Source organism: Canis lupus, chromosome 5 (assembly GCF_003254725.2).
Source record: "Canis lupus dingo isolate Sandy chromosome 5, ASM325472v2, whole genome shotgun sequence".
NCBI classification, from domain to species: Eukaryota; Metazoa; Chordata; class Mammalia; order Carnivora; family Canidae; genus Canis; species Canis lupus.
This window is the reverse complement of record NC_064247.1, coordinates 77,162,941-77,180,767: the sequence shown is the minus strand read 5'-3', so window position 1 is coordinate 77,180,767 and position 17,827 is coordinate 77,162,941. Positions and strand designations below refer to the sequence as shown.

General features: G+C 39.2%; 1 protein-coding gene across 4 annotated transcripts in view; it reads left to right on the top strand.

Moving 5' to 3' along the window:
* HYDIN (HYDIN axonemal central pair apparatus protein) overlaps positions 1 to 17,827 on the top strand; it is a 383,279-nt gene that overhangs the window by 97,658 nt on the left and 267,794 nt on the right. For all 4 annotated transcript variants that reach the window (XM_049110700.1, XM_049110701.1, XM_049110698.1 and 1 more), the window contains 2 exons: positions 4,522 to 4,721; positions 12,579 to 12,703. In XM_049110700.1, coding sequence (XP_048966657.1) covers positions 4,522 to 4,721; positions 12,579 to 12,703 — 325 coding nt within the window. The remainder of the gene's footprint in view (positions 1 to 4,521; positions 4,722 to 12,578; positions 12,704 to 17,827) is intronic.

The following is a 17,827-nucleotide window of genomic DNA, read 5'->3' as shown; positions in this document are numbered from 1 at the left end:
TTTGAATCTAAATACAGTGGAAGGGATTATATAAACTAAAGTAATTGCTTAGCTTGAAGGCTGGCAGGCCTCCGCAGGCATTACATCTGAATTAATTGTAAGCCAGTAGAGCAATATATAATTGTGTATTACATAATCTAATATAGTCGTATTGAATGTAGAACTTCAGAGATTAGAATACATTTTAATGCAGTCGTCTAAATAATTTCTTCATATTCTTTTATGAGTATGTGAATTGATTATGAAAAAAATAATGTAATTCAGATCAAAATTCACATCTTCCTCATATGGAAATTTGGAACGGTTTTTTTTTTTAAAGATTTTATTTATTTATTCATGGAGACACAAAGAGACAGAGAGAGGCAGAGACACAGGCAGAGGGAGAAGCAGGCTCCACGCAGGAGCCCGATGCCAGACTCCATCCCAGGACTCCAGGACCACGCCCTGGGCCAAAGGCAGCGCTAAATCCCTGAGCCACCCAGGCTGCCCTAACTTTGGAACGGTTTGAAAACATCTCTGTGAATATTTCCATTAGTCCCCTAAACTATTTTAAACTATCTTCAATTCTTATAGAACAAAACAGAGAATATGTAAATATAGAATAGAATAAGATAAATTACTTTGGGATCACCTCTCATTCTGGATTCAGCAGCATCTTTTGTTCTTTCTCTCAAAGCCTTTGGTAATATTAAGTTTCCACATGTGCCAGAAGCTTTCCAGTTCCAAATTCCCAACCAAATCTTTGCTTGCTGGGTTTGATCTACTAAGAAAAAATGAAAACAGTACTTATCTCTTTAGGATTCTGTTGTAATCAGACTAGACTGTTTCTTCGGTGAATGCTGTGGGGTTTTCTAGGATCAAGTATGCTTTGTGTAACTTGTACTTGCTCATGTGTGATTAGCATATTTTTTGAGCCTGGCATTACCATCTAGAAACCAGAATCAGTTGAAGAGCTAAGAGTCCAACAACTCAATTTTAACAAATTTCATGAATACTGTCCATTAATTTGTATTACTTGTTCCTACCTTAAGACCTTTACATTTACAACTCTCCTTGCCAGGAAATACTCCATTCCTAGATGTCGCCTGACTGGCTCCTTTTGCTGGTCAGGTTTCCATCTCAAGGTCACCTCCTCAGGAAGGTCTCTTGGGTTGTTCTAACCAAAAGCAGCCCCTTCCAACATTATAACCTTACCATCTTTTATTTTCTTCAAAGCCCTGATTGCTTTCTGAAATTATCTTATATTATTATCATCACCAGGATTATCATTATTATTATCCTAACAATCAGGTAAGCACAAGTTGAGTTTTTCCCATGTACATTACACAACATTTTAATGATGATGGCTTGCATTTATGGAGTACTCACAAGTCAGCAAATGCTAGATGAAGCATTTACCACACTAGGCCAGGTCACTGGCCTCTCTGCCTGGATGCTGCAGGGGCTTCTTGACTGGCCTACCTTTTCCCATTTTAGCTGCTTGCAGTTTGCTGCCTACAGAGCAGCTAGTGATCTTCATAAAACATAAATCAGCTGTCATGAGCAGCTTTCAGCATCAGCAGGCTTTTGACCATCTTCAGGGCCTAACTGGCTTACAAGGCCCTGTGTGACCTGGCCCCTATTACCTCCTTGCCCTGTCTCTAACCTCTCCTGACTTATGGCCACTGGGTCCAAGTCACACGTGGCTCAGAAGACTGTCCAGCCACATGTGGTTCAGGTGTCACTTTGCTCAGATCTCTGCTGAAATGTTACTGCTCATGGAGGCCTTTCCCAAGCATGCCGTGTGAAAAAGCAAGCCATCACTCTCCATCCACTTCTCATGCCTCATTTTTCACCACTTGCTCCTGTCCAACCTTGCGTTACTTATTTTCCTGTCCTCAGCCAATCTTTTTTGAATGTTTACTATGTGCTGGGCCCTGTTCTAGGCACTGGATATATGAAGTCAGTATGATGGGCAGAGTCCCTGTTGATCTTGGAAATATTAGAGGCAGGCAGATAGTGGACTCAATAAATAGGTAAAACATAGATTATGTTGAATGCCTCAGGAAAGGTAAAGCAGGAGGAAAGACTGGGGTGTGATGGCATAGGAGTAGGGGTTAAGTTTAAAATAGGGCGTCAGAAGAGGCTTCAGTGAGCAGCATGCCTTCCCAAGTCCTGAGGAGGTGAGGATGCAAACTAAGTGAGTGACTAAAGGAAATGTATTCTGCACAGAAAGTGTTGGAAGGCTCTGCAGGTGGAGCAGTTCCTGTTTGAGGAGCAGCAGGGACACCTCTAGTGGAGCAGAGTGAGCAGTGGGAAGAGGAGCTGTGGCCAGAGTGGTAACAGGGCACCAGGCTGTAGCACTCACAGTCTCCAGGTCTCAGCCTGGGAGACCGAACTGAGAAGCATCCAGAGCTGACTTACATTTTAACTGGATCCCTTGGGCCCTTGTGTGGAACATAGACTATAAGGGAGCAAGGGTCGAAATTGCGTCCACTAAGCCCAGGAAGATTGGAGCAGCTAAGGTCAGGTTGGCAGGGTAGGGATGGTGAGAAATGATGCTGGTCTGAATATATTTTGAAGGTCGGTCCTATAGAATATAGTAAGAAATTGAGAAATAGAGTAATCAAGAATGCCTCTTTCCAGGGTTGTAAATACAGGCCACTGGAATGGTGGTACCAAGACGGGAAGGAAGTGAGGGGGAACTGATGGAGGGTCGGGGGAGGGCCATGAGCAGGACCCCCAGTGGCACTGTAGAGTCTTTGTAGGCAAGAGGAAAGGACTTCCCCGCTGGGCTGATGCAGTTGGAGACAGCAGAGTGGGCTGGATTTCAGTCCCCATTCCTCCTTGACAGGGCATCTGTGCACAACTGCAGGCATTGATCAGTTTACTTTTGGGATGTGCACCCAGTGAGGTGCTGACTGGGTAGCTGGGTATGAGTCTGGAGTTCAGGGAGACAGACTTTGGGTATACAAGGCACTGTCATGTGAGCATCCCTGGTGATTTTATCTTTATGTTTATTTATATATTACATTGTATATTAGATGTGCTTTATTTACCTTTTCATTCTGTACATCATTATGTAAGCTTGAAGTGATCCATGCCTGTGTTTTCTGCTTCAGTGTATTCACACACCTAGCTCAGTACTTAGTATCTGAACACCTAGTAAACGTGGTTGAATGAATAAACTAATCGAGGAGACCATTGCTTTATACTTGTCCTGTGGGTTGCATGAGATTGAGTGCATGGCCAGATTTTATGTCAATCTGTATGTCAGACATCCCCATTCCTACTGTATGCCTAAAGCTCAAAGAAGGTTTTTCTAAAAATCTCCATAATTTAATACCATTTACTACATGATAATTGAAAGGAAATTTAAGTTCCAAGTGGACTTTACATTTACCAATACTGCCTTGAAGCTAAATGATGGGAAAACTTAAAATAAAAGCCTGTTTTAGATAACAAGTTCCTTTCATAGTAACTTGTGAGCTTCTGGTCTATTCTTGAGAGGACTATTAATACTTTACTTTTATGTCTAGTTTTGTTTGTTGGTGAGAGTTTTTTTTTTTTAACTTTGGTATATCAAGGACAAGAGTTCTATTTTTCTATCTTATGAAATGACACAAACGGTGGCTTGCATTTATGTTGCATTTAAACCCCAGACTGGGGAAGATACATGTCTTAGACCTCAGCATTTTTATATAGAATGGTCAGTGATGGCTTTGCTCAAGAGATGAAGTTTAAACTGAGCTATGTATCAGTTAGTTATTGTATATAACAGACTACCCCCAAGCCCACTGACTTCAAATAATGAACATTATTGCTTACCAGACCCTGGTTCAGCCTGTCTTGACTGGGTCCACTCATGCATTGGGTAGGCAGTTGTGCTCATGCTGGTTGGGCTCTCTCACATATCTGGGGCTGTAGGCTAGTCTGGCATGGTCCTGGCTGGGACATTTGGGCTCCCATCCTTCAGTAAGCTGGATAGTATTTATTTACATGGCAGTGGCAGGGTTCCTTGAGGTCTCAGCTTGGAACTGGCATAGCATAGTTTCTACCACATTCCGTTGGTCAAAGCATGGGATGGAGAAATAGACTCTACTCATGATGGAGACACTGCAAAGTCATATTGCAAAGAGAATAGGCTTAGAGATACCGTAAATTGGAGACCATAAATTTCCATTAATCTAATGGCTTGAAAGATGAATACGGTTTAGGAGGAGGAGGATATAAAGGAACTAGTGTGAACTTCCTCTGATCTGAAGAAGAATGTGCCTTGATTGGCCCCCATCCCAGCTCTCTAGTATCTGGAAAATGAAGCGTAAGCTTCTCCATTGACCTGTATGTTTTAACACTTTAACTGTTCTCTTTCTCTCAGAAAAGAGTATCTCATTGAAAGTATATCTATAATTGTCTTGAGGAGTTTTCATAGAATACATTAAGTTGTTTTGCAAGATAGCTGGCATATGGCCATACTTCTTGCACAGTTATCTTGATCATGTTGGCATCTCCACAAATAATGATTGTACCCTTCTCTTGTAGGATTATGCTCATGTGTTGACCTGTATAACTGAAAGAGAAAAGTTTATTGTGCCTATCAAAGCTAGAGGTGCACGAGCCATCCTAGATTTTCCCGATGAGCTGAATTTTTCCACTTGCCCTGTCAAATACAGCACTCAGAAGATTCTGCTGGTACGAAACATTGGCAACAAAGATGCTGTGTTTCACATCAAAACCCATAGGTATGCATTCCTTCAGTTCTTGTTTTTGATTGATTATAGCTAAATCTAGTCAGCACAAAGTAATTTGCTAGAATAGCAGTCAGAGCGGAACTGCTTTTTACAATCTTCAGTTGCAAGGCTGAGAAACCTCACTGATGTAGGGCAAACTTCCTCTTCAATCCAAGAGGAAGCTAAAATTCAAGGTTACCTTTGAGTAACCTTGGGTTTGGGTATGGGTGGTTTTCTGAAATGCTGACACAAACTTTTCTATTTAGCACAGATTGGCCCATGGAAATCTATTAATAAATATGAGTTTTGACTGAGAATTTTATAACTGGCTATATCAGTTTTCTATTGCTAATGTAACAAATGATCATAAACTTACTGGATTAGAGCAACAGAAATTTATCATCTGATATTTCAGTAGACCAGAAACTTCACTGGGCCAAAATTATTTATTTTATTTTTTTAAAGACTTTTTTTAAAAAAAATTTATGTATTCATAGAGACAGAGAGAGAGAGAGAGAGAGGCAGAGACACAGGCAGAGGGAGAAGCAGGCTCCATGCAGGGAGCCTGGCATGGGACTCGATCCCCGGTCTCCAGGATCATGCCCTGGACTGAAGGTGGTGCTAAACCGCTGAGCCATTGGGCCAAAATTAAAGTGTTGGTGGCTGCCCCATTGGGCCAAAATTAAAGTGCCCCATTGGGCCAAAATTAAAGTATTGGTGGGACTGTATTATTTTCTTGAGGCTTCAGGGGGGAATCCATTTCTTTGCCATTTCCAGCTTCTAGGGCCATCCACATTCCTTGGCTCACATGTCACATTCCTTGGCTGAAAAAATGGGAAAAAGTGTAGTAGTCACTTCATAAGGTTGTGAGGAAAAAATGAATGAATGAATATAATCTGCTGGCACATAGGGGGTACTTGGCTGGCTTAATCGGTAGAGCACATGACCTTTGATTTCGGGGTCCTGTGTTCAAGCCCTATGCTGGTGTAGATTTTACTTTAAAAATAAATAAATAAACAAACTGCTGGTACATAAAAAATGCTATATAACAAGTAGCTTTTGTTGTTGTTGTTATTTGTTTCTTCAGAAGAGCTGCCAGTGTGGTAGGCAGAATGGCTCCCCAAGTATGTCTATGTCCTAGTCCCCAGAACCTGTGAATGTGAAATGCTACATGGCAAAGGGGGATTTGGGCTGCAGATGTAATTAAGGTTACTAATAACCTTAAAATGGGAAAGATTATCCTGGATTATCTGGGTGGGCCCAGTGTAATCACAAAGGTCCTTTAAGCTATGTCTAGGCATGGGTTTTGTCTTTGTTTTTTAAGGATTTTGTTTTGCTTTTGTTTAGTTTTGGTTTTCATTCTACATGAAGTTCCAAGCTTCCTAGACCTTTCATTATTTTTGGAAAATCTCAGCAATTATCTCTTCAAATATTTCTTTTTTTTTTTTTTTCTTCAAATATTTCTTTTGTTTCATTGTCTCTTGCTGTTTCTTCTGCATATAGGTAAGTTCTGTCTGTCACAATTAAGACAGTCTGCACCTTTCTCTCTTCCTGGAAGGCAGAGGGATTGTCCATCTTTAGATTTCAGGCTGCTTGTTTGCTCTGCAATATCTGTTTTCTGAATGGTCCAAGAAAGGTTGTGATTTTGTGTTTGCCTGGCTTTTTTTCATTGTTAGGGTGGGCAATCTCTTTCTAGCTTTCTGCATCCCAGGCAGAAGCAAGACCCCTGAACTAATTTAGCTAAATCAACCAGCAAAGGCAAAGTTCTTTTGAAGATCAATGTCTTTTGACCTTGTCCCTAAGTGCTTATATATAGCCTTTGTCATTCTCATGGTGCAATTCACATAGTTTGATTAAAGGAGAAGGAAGCAAGTTAACTGGCTCACCATGACTTAAGAAAAAACAAATCTTTTTTGATTTTAAAAAAGGCCTCCCACAGTCACTTTCCATAATACACATTAAAAACTTCCTGTTATACTCATGTTTTTCTTATGAAAAAGAAAATCTACCTAAGGTGGAAAAACAGGTACAGGCAGGATATCTTCCTGGACTGTGGCTGACTCTTAAAAGCTACATAGAAACGACAATTTATTATATATTACATTCATACAAAAGTGAAACAAAATCATGTCATAGGTTTAATGGTGTGAAGCTGCAGGAAAAGATCTGAAACGTTTCTATCCATGTAACTATGAGTGTGACTCCCTCCTAATATACAAATACTTCCAAGGTAAAACAATGAGCCAACTCAGGACTAGCCAGGAATCATAAAGACATTAGAAACTCTAGTCCAACATTCTCATTTTGCAGATGAAGGAAATAAGGCCTGAGAAGGGAAATGACTTATCCAAGTTCCCTCAGTAAGTAAACAGCAAAACCTGGGTTAGAAGGAACATGGGCCGGTTCTGGGCTTACTTACCCTGGGATCCACTCCTTGCCCTTCCCAGGCTCTATTCAGTACCTTTGGGCAGTCAGCTTTCCTAGGAGTCTCAGTAGGCTGGATTCCAGCTGGTTTTGACCACTGGGGGGCACTAAAAGGAGATTTCAGGGTAGCAAGGAGCCAGGGCGTTTCTCCTCCTCCCTCTCTAACTTCAGCAGAGTCCTCGGCGGTGGCTGCATCTCTTCTAGGGTTCAAATTCCTCTTGGCCTAGCTTGTCATGGTTCCAACTTTTGCCAGGTCCCCAGGGTCTGATAACACTTCCTCCTCGTCTTGTCTCAGCCCAGGGGTGGAGATGGATAACTGCTGTTACTAATCCCTGAGCAACTTCATCATCTTAAGTCATGCTTCTCATCTCTCTCATCTTCTGTGTTATCAATCTCTCAACTGAATTCCCTGTTTGCAAATATTTCTGCTTTCCTGTTTAGATATCTATTCATGATATAGAGTAGTTTTATGTTCTTTCCATAAAATGCATGTTTTTCAACCATGCCATCAATTCTGTGAGCTACCCCCAAATCCTTCCAATAAATCTCTTTTCTGTTTAAGTTAGCCAGAGTTGGTTTCTGTTGTCTGCAACTGAGAAACCTGCTGGCTACAATGAGAAAGGACATGATTGAACTTGTGTCCAAATTGTATTGAATCAGAACCTTGGGGGAGATGCCCTGAAAAATGTCCTTTTCTTAAAAAAAAAAAAAATGCACAGTTGATCGTGTTGCCCTCACAGAGGTGAGGACCACTCTTTCAGGTAATATGATTGCCAATAGATACAGTAGAGCAATGGACACACTGTGAGATTTTGGAGTTAAAAAACCCAGGGTCTGCTCTTACTCTCATCACTTTTAGAGTTAACACACAGCATCTCACACGAAATTATTTAAAAAACAGATTGTATTCTTTTCACTGAAATAACGATTGAATTAATAGTTAAGTTTATAAAAGATTAGGTCCATATAAATCATAAAAATTAAAATGTTCCTTATATATGTCTGTTGCCTCCATTAGAATGTGAGTTTCTAAAATGCAAGAGTTGCATCTCTTTTCGTTTCTATTTTCCCAGCATCAAATATAGTGCGTAGAAGAAACAAGTACTCAATAAATGTTTATAGGATGCCTAACCAACAGTATATCACAAAGCAAAGCTACAACTATAAACCTGTACAGTAATTTAAAATAAAAAAATGCTCCAAGTACTATAAAATAGGCATAATGTTTTTTACGCTAATAAAAGGAGTTACAGTGTGCTATAAAATATACAGAGAACATAAACCATTACTCTTCAAGTTTATTACAGATTTGACCTAAAACTCTAGTAGGTACCAGAATAATTTTGACTATTAAAGTAGGATTAATTTTAGAAGGAAGATTAAGAAGCAATCTCAAAAATCCAAAACCCCATGTCAAGAATCAGTTAATAAGAAAGATTGTCTGAAGAAAACATACTAATATTAAATTCCATATTTAATATAACAGAGCCAATATTTGGCCTTCTGCTGAAATACCAATTCATATGGATAGGAGAGTTTCAGTTCTCAAGAGCAGTTTATAGTGGATTGAACAAAAACTCAAAATCTTTCTTGTGACTCATGATTTTTCATGAGCCCAAGTCCCCTTCCTAATCAAGCATTCAATATTAATGAGGAAATTATATAAAAATAAAATATTTTGGTAGACAGAGCCAGTCTTAGACCCTTGAGAAACAATGCCTCTTGGTTAAGAACATTTTCTGATACTTGATATTTTCTGGCCAGTTCAGCCTGTCTGCTTGTAAAATCAAATTATAGACAATGTTTAAGCAGCAGAACTTAACACACTCTATCCAATTAACTTCTGATTTATTGAGAAAGCCTAGGCAGCTCTAAGTAGCAATAGTTGTCTCAGGTGATTTTTCAACTACTGAAGAAATTTAGTGTAACATAAATCCCAATAGGGAGCACAATAGAAAAGTATCTGTTACCTCTGTATAGAATTTGGATTTCTGGAGGTCCTAGAGAAGGGTCTCTTTGTCCATAGCAAATTAGCTTATGTTCTGCTGTGTAACATTATCCAGTTCGTTTCAAAACCATTCTTTCACAACCAAGAAATGCTTGAAAAGAAAATGAAAGCACCATGTAGGAAGAAAAATATCAGGAACTAGGGAGGCAAAAATAGAAGAAAATATTAAAACTTTGTTCCCAAAGTCAGGAAACTTGGGCCCAGATCTCACTTCTTTACATTCTTACTGATGCCATGACAGAGGAAGGAATTATAAGACTGCTTATTTTGGATCACTTACCTTCATCTCAGGAAGCAGAGATTCTTGAGATACTAAAAGTCTGCTCTTTTTCTGTTCCACCAAGATGTTATAAAGATGACTTCATGATTACAGATGTTTTTTATTTCCCTCTGAAAGCTGGTTGTGATTCAATAAAAAACTCCTCTGAGAGGCTTCTGTGAGTAAAGAACTATGCATGGGGTGAGAGACACAAAGATGCATCTCACTAGGTGGCTTCCATGTTCAGGGCTGGTTTGGGCAGGCAGAAAGAACACAGGCTTCCATTCCAGCTCCACCACTACCTAGTTGGGTAACTTTGGGCAAATCACCTGCCCTTTCAGAGCATCTGTTTTCTCATATCTTAAGTGCAAATAACAATACCTCTTTTATGCAGGTTTCTCCCAGGATTAAAAGGATTGGCATAAGTAAGGTGCCCAGTGTAGTGCCCAGTATGGAATCCATGCTTGTGGCAGTTTATTTGCTTTCTCTTTCCTGTCATCTCAAGAGTCTGTAGCTATTGACAGGGGCAGGCATGAAAGCTAACTATAGTCCAAGGTGAACTGAAGTGAGAAGTAAAAAGAAAGCTGTAGCCTCTGAGAGGAAGGAGACTTTATTAACAAGATAGAATCCAGGAAGATTCTAGTTGAGAGGTGGCTTTGAGTCTGGACAGTGATAAGTGACTTTGGAAGAAATACAACTTGTGGAAAATGGTAAGTATTGTGTGGCACTAGTGTTTGGGGAATGTCTGTGTAGGGGGCACAGTGTTTTGGAAGGGAGAGTGGTGTAGTGCTAGACGAGGTTATAGTGAAGCGAGCAGAGTCCTCCACCCTTTCTCTTCCCCAGCCTTACTTGGAATGTAACAGGTATGTGGAACACTTGTACAGATGTATGTGTTTGATGAGAAATGAGAACACAAAATCTAATTGGTAGCAGATGGTGTGGAACCTCAAATGCCTGCAACTTTGAACTTTATTACATAGGATATGAGGACCACTGAAGGTGTCTGAACTAGAGATGGATGTGTTATGACCTGTGTATGTTTTTTTACAGTATCCTTAGAGCAGTGTGAAGGATTGAGAGGAGAATGATAAAAACTGAAACTCATCTTAACACCCAAAATCATCCTCAGGCTTGTCATCCATCTAGAGGCTGCCAGTGATGAGAAACAGAAATGATAATAAACATTAGTTTAGTACTCCCTACGTGCCAGGCATTATTCTAAGCTCTTTACCTGCATCGACTCCTGTAGTTCTCCTTACAACCTTATGGAGTAGGTGCTGTCTTTACCCTCATCTTGCAGACCAGGAGACTGAAGGTTCAATGACTTGTCCCAAAGTCATGGCAGAACTGAGTTTTGAACTTTTTTGGTTGGCTTCAGGCTAGTGATCACTACCCCATAGGCCTCTACAGCAATGCCTGGGGTTCCCTGGAGGATGGGTGCTATAGGTGTGGGAAAAGGACAAAGGAATGGGAAGTGAAAGTGAAGGGAGATCCAAAGAGAGAGCCCCAGAGAAAACAAAGTTTCCCTTGGTAGGAAGCATTGGACATCCTGCAGTGATGATCTCAGGTACCACTAAGTGCTACCCTTGCCATAGCTCTGTACCCTCACGGAAGAAAACTTAGGCTTTCTGACATTCGTTCATTAACTAAGGGACGATTTAAGAGATGAAACTAAAAAATAGTTGTGATAGAAGTAAATAATCAGAAACAGCTTAGCCTGCCAGATACATTGTACAACGCATTACTTTGAAAAACTAGCAATTAAGAAAAGTGAAATGGACCATGAAAATAATTAAATGGGCTGGGTTTTCTATTTAGAAGGAAGAACTCCATAAGTTATTTAAGATACCTCATGATCAGATCCAGCTTCTCACTTACCACTTCCTTCCAGGGAAACTAAATGAAATGATTTCCTGTTTCCAAACTACCCTATCACTCCATCATGTCTACATGTCCAAATTCTATTTTCAAGGCACAAAACTTGTTTCCAGCTTGCCTTCCTAAATGCTCTCCACTCTTCTGCAGCTTGCTATCACTCAGGAGGCTGACCTATATGGCATAGGTCAATAGGTTCCCATGCCTTTGGCTTCTGGGTGGGTTCAGCCTGTGGGAGTCCCAGCAGGTGATCAGATATGGAGAATATGATGTCAGGGTGCTTTTCCCCTTAGTGTCTTCCCTGTGAGGCCATTGGAGCTGACTCTCTCTCCTGACTAAAGCTCCTTGCTCCTCGTAAAGCAGCATTCTCATAGGACTCTTGTGAAGTTCAAAGCAACTCCTCCTTGTCTCTTTGGGCCTAGAGGTTGTAATGGCTTTGCTGTCTATAACCCTGGGGGACTGTATCATTTGTAGTTCCCCTTCCCCTTTTTTAAAGTAAAGCCTTACTCATTTTTTCTCCTTTCCCCTTTATTCCCTTTCACTATTTTTTATATTCACCCAAAATGAGTGGGAAATATCAGAAAGGGAGACAGAACATGAGAGACTCCTAACTCTGGGAAACGAACAAGGGGTGGTGGAAAGGGAGGTGGGCGGGGGGTGGGGGTGACTGGGTGACGGGCACTGAGGGGGGCACTTGATGGGATTAGCACTGGGTGTTATGCTATATGTTGGTAAATTGAACTCCAATTTAAAAAATATGTAAAAAAATTTAAATATTTAAGACATTATTAAAATTATTATATTTGAGCAAAAAAATAAAAAATAAAAATAAAGTAGAGCCTTAGTTAAACTGCTCTCAAATTGTCCTATGTGATTGTGTGATATTTTGGGACTCTGATAGATATTTCCATTATGAAAACTTTTCTTCTCTGAACTGTCACAAAACTTGATTTTTATCCCTTCCAAGGTACTTTTCTTCTGCTAATTACAGTATTTGCATACATGTTCTAAGTCTGACTACTGGAATCACTCAACAAATGTTAAAAGAATGGCTGAATGGCAAGGACACAAACAAGACTACTACCATACCATTTAAGTTTCTCTTACACTTGCTGCTCTAGAACTTCTATTTTAGCATTAAAAGCAAAGTTCTTTCACTTTGGGGGGAAATGTACACTTTACTTCTGCGTCACTGAATTGTGGTGTGGGATCTGAGCTGTCTGCAGAACTAGAACTCCTGTACCCTCTCTTTCTTCCCTGGCCACCAATGTGCTCTGATAGTGTGTCTCCCTGTGTACTGCAGGCCTTTCTCTGTAGAGCCATCTGTTGGAACTCTTAATGTGGGAGAGTCCATGCAACTAGAAGTGGAGTTTGAGCCACGGACTGTGGGCAGTCACAGCAAAAGACTTTTTGTGCATTACGACACAGGTATGCGTTATTCTTTGTTAAGAGTCCTACATGTCAAGAAAGGTCAGATGGGGAATAGGGTGAAGCAAAAGAGGAAATGGTTGTTTTGGCTGCATTTGAGTAAGCTAAGATCCACAAGGCAAAGAACCAAAGAATGGATGTCTCCAACAAAAGTAATGTTCAGCCAGATATAAATCCCACCTGACTGGTTTCTCCACTACTTGAAAGCAGGAGCAATAACAACTGTCAGGAAGGAAACATCCCCCTGAATTCACACCAGTAGCTTAACATTATTTATATGTAAATGGAACTTGAAGGTAACTTAATACACCATGGGTTTTCCATTTGATTTATTACTGAATTTGTCTAACATTTAAAAAATGAAAAAAAAAATGTAAACCCCAGTTCGGAACATTCTCATATGTGCCAACCAGTCTATGTAAGATCCAGTTGCCTTAATCCTTAGAATATGCAAATGTCTTACTTAATATCTGACTTAAATGTAGTTCTGTGTCTATTGCCACCAGCATTTTCTTGAAGGCCACAGTCTGCATAATCATGAAAATTATACATTGTTTTTGCTAATACTTAATTTATAGTTGTGTAGGCTGCATGTACATTATGCAAGTCTCCAAAGCTGGTTTTTAAATGAATATTTTAATACTGCCATTTATTATTTCATGATTTTTCTCATTTCTCTCTCATTTCTTTTTTACTCATTCGTGTTTACTGACCCAGATTGTCTGCATCAGAAGGGCACTGTAGGCAGAAAACACAAGTACACAGCCAAGGAAAAAGCAACAAATGCCATCTCCGTCACAGTTCAGAGTTGCTGGCATTGTGGATACCAATCTGAGCAGGACAGTTCAAGTCCTTGCCTAAGGACCTGTGGTTAAGTCCCAGTTCCACATTGCCTGGCGGAATGATATCCAGTTGTACTATCTATGTACCTAATCTTTTACTGTAGGTCAGAATTTATTGGCTGCCAGCAAGACAAACTGAACCTGAACTAGCTTAAGCAAAAAGGGTTAAGTTTTGACCCATGTAACCCAAAAGAGGAAAGTAAAAAGCATAGCTTATAACACATCAGGAAGGTGAATTTTTCCAAAGTAGTTGTGCCATTTTACACTCCCACCAACAAAGCGTGAGACTTCCAGTTGCTTCACATCCTTGCCAATAAATGCAATGTTGTCTTTCTTTTCCTGCTACCACATAGTATTGTCTTTTCATTTTAGACATACTAGTAGTGTAAAGCTGTATCTTCTGGTGGTTTTAACTTTCATCTAATGATTAATGTTGTTGAGCACCTTTTCCTGTGCTTACAGCCATTCATATATCTTTTTTAATGAAGTGTCTGTTCAAGTCTTTTGCTCATTTTTTATTGAGTTGTTTTTTTTCTTTTATTAATTTGTAAGAGTACTTTATAACTTGATATTGTGAATACTAATCACTTGTCAGATAAATGTATTGTTAATATGTTCTTCTAGTCTGTAGTTTGCCTTCTCATATTTCTTGATCAGCAGAACTTCTAAATTTTGATAAAGCTGACATTATCAGTGTTTTCCTTTAAGATTAATGCTTTTTGCTTTCTTGCTAGGAAATCATTACCTTCTTGAGGATCACAAACATGGTCTATGTTTACTCTAAGAAGGGTAATAGTTGTAGTTCCTTTGTTTATATTGATGATTGATCTTTGATTTCATATTTGTATATGTGTGAGGTAGGGACTGTATTTATTTATTTATTTATTTATTTATTTATTTATTTATTTATTTAAGATTTTATTTATTTATTCATGAGAGACACAGAGAGAGGCAGAGACACAGGCAGAGGGAGAAGCAGGCTCCATGCAGGGAGCCTGATATGGGACTCGATCCCGGGACTCCAGGATCATGCCCTGGGCCAAAGGCAGGCACTAAACGGCTGAGCCACCAGGGATCCCGGGACTGTGTTTAATTTTTTCTCCCCATATGGATTATTGGCTCTTCTTCCTTCTATTATCTTGTTTTGGAATTCCAATCAGTTACTCTGTTACTCTGTTTCATAGTCTATTATTACTCTATTATTTATTCCTTTTTAAATAATAGATTAACATTAAAAATTATTTATTTGAAAGAGAGAGATAATGAGAATGCAAGTGGGGGGTAGGGAGGAGCAAAGGAGGGAATCTCAAGCAGACTCCACACTAAGTGTGGAGCCCAATGTGGACCTTGATTCCAGGACCCTGAGATCATGACCTGAGCTGAACCCAAGAGTCAGACACTTAACTGAGTATACCACCCAGGTGCCCCAATTATTTTCCTTTTAACCTCTATTTTATTTTTCCATTTCTTTGTCTTTGTCAAACTTCTCTGAATACTTTTCTCCTCTATTCAATAATTCCCTCTTCCATGAAGTCTCATCTCTTGAGTTTTATTTTTCTATTATAGGTATTTTCATTTCTGTAATTTTATTTGGTTCTTAATTCAATCTGTTCTTAAATCTGATTGCTCTCTGCTCTTTTATTTTTCAAGTTTCCCTTTTATTTCTTAAATATATTAAACATTGTTATTTTCATTCTATTTCTGAGCATTTAGATATATATTAAATCTGCTTTTTTATTTACTTTGCTGTTTATTATTTCTGATGGTTTTCAACCACAATATCTGTAGAGGAGGAATAATATATTTTTCCTCCACTCTTCTAGGCTTTTGGTGGGGGCCACTGTAGTAAAAGACAGATTAAGAAGAGAAAAACATACAAAAATGATTTATTGTAAGTTCTCCTTTGATGCAGGCAAGCCAAATCTGAAGACTCAAAGGGGTCCCGCAGGAGTAGCCAAGGGAGTCCTTGGCTTCACATAGGTTGGAAATCAAATATGAGCCTGCAGGAAGTGAGAGCAGAGTTTATTGAAGATACGGAGAGAACAGATACAGGTGGAGCTTCTGGGAGACTCAGAAAGGAAAAGAGGGAGTCTTGTCTTTGTTTGGGGCCTGGTATACATGTCCCTTCAGACACCCAGGAATTCATCTGAACAATGGCCAAGGCCCAAGTATTATTCCTTGGAGCCAGGGGCCTTGGCATTGACATGTCTAGAGCCTTGGTCTGGAATGAGCATATGATGGCTTCCTCAGGTCACTGTTACCTGGTTCTTCCTTAGATGTTATGTATTCTAGAGAAATCATTAACTCCTTGTCCCTTACAAGGTGGACATTCTGAGGCATGTGTGAAGTAGGGTGCAGGTCCTGGCAAGAATAGAAAGTGGGATAAGGAGCAAAAGCAGATTTTTATGAAGTCCTGTCCTTTCCCTTCTGTAAGCATGGGAGCTTTCAAAAGGAAATGAAGACCTGGAGGAGTGATTAAATCTGAATTGTTTTTGCTCAGTTTGATGAAGAGTAGAGAGTTGTGGGAAAATGTGTTAGGACCAAAAAGGGTGTGAGCTAAGTGTAGTAAACTTGGGAAAACAGAAAGTCCTGTTCATTCAGATTCTTCTCAGTGTCCCTCTGTCTTTGAAGACAAGGGTGCTCCTTCCATCTAATTATAGCTGGAACTTTTTAAATGAAGGTTTTATAGTGCTTTGGTAGAAGGTAAGAAAATCCTTTCTTACTGTTTCTCAGATTCCTTCAACTTGAAATATTCAATATGCCAAGGTGTGCCATATTTTGGGAGAGTGTGTCCTGAACCTCATCATATTTTAAGCTCTTTCATGTTTTGTAACTTTTGGACTTAGCATCACTTTTACTGTAGGCCCTAGACTTCATCTCCTGTCATTTGTATACAATTCAGTAATTAAAGCAGAAGTTCAAGTGTTAACAAAAGCCATTAGGACAAAGGACAGTCTTGGTACTATAATAATTTCTGCAATTCTTAACTTCACTTTGATATTCTTATTTTTTGATAGAGTTGGGCAGGCCCTAGACTTCATCTCCTGTCAATTGTATACAATTCAGTAATTAAAGCAGAAGTTCAAGTGTTAACAAAAGCCATTAGGACAAAGGACAGTCTTGGTACTATAATAATTTCTGCAATTCTTAACTTCACTTTGATATTCTTATTTTTTGATAGAGTTAGTGATGAATTTTAAAGTAGTTTAAAAATATTTTATCAGCTATTTTAGTTATTTTAATCTTCAGTTTAATTTGCTGCTTAAAACTGACTCAAATTTATATCTTTTTTCATGTCATTCAGCATTATTTAGAGTAATTCATCCTTTCCTACTATTTTAGAATCCTGTGTAGCAGAGTATAAACACAGTTTATCCCTCCATGTACTTAGGTTTTCTCTAGTTTCTCTCAGCAGTAATTGTCTGGGTAGACGTCTTAAACACTGTAGTTAGATTTATTCCTTTATATTCATTATTTTTTATGTTTATTAGCTATATATTTATTCTGTAACTTTTAATTACTTTTTTATTGAGTTATAGATACAATGAAATGCACAGATCTTCAATTACAGTTTGATGAGTTTTGTCAAGATCTGTGGAACGACCACTCCATGTAGGATAGAGAACATCCACAGCTTTAGAGTGTCCCCTCATGACCTTTCCAGTTATCCTTCCATCCCCATCCTAGACATTCTAAATTCTATCATTCTATATTAGTGCTGCTTGTTCTTGGACTTCAAATAAATGTGCTCATACAGTACACACTATTTTGTGTCTGGTTTCTTTCACTCAACATCATGTTTTGGAGATGTATTCATGTTCTGTGTATCAAATTCCCTTTTTTACTCCTGAGCAGTATTCCAGTGTATGATTATACATGGTTCATTCATTCTCCTGTTAATGTAACTTTATTTATTTTTTAAATAAATTTATTTTTTATTGGTGTTCAATTTACCAACATACAGAATAACACCCAGTGCTCATCCCATCAAGTACCCCCCTTAGTGCCCATCACCCACTCACCCCCACCCCCCGCCCTCCTCCCCTTCCACCACCCCTAGTTCGTTTTCCAGAGTTAGGAGTCTTTATGTTCTGTCTCCCTTTCTGATATTTCCCACACATTTCTTCTCCTTTCCCTTATATTCCCTTTCACTATTATTTATATTCCCCAAATGAATGAGAACATATAATGTTTGTCCTTCTCCGACTGACTTACTTCACTCAGCATAATACCCTCCAGTTCCATCCACGTTGAAGCAAATGATGGGTATTTGTCGTTTCTA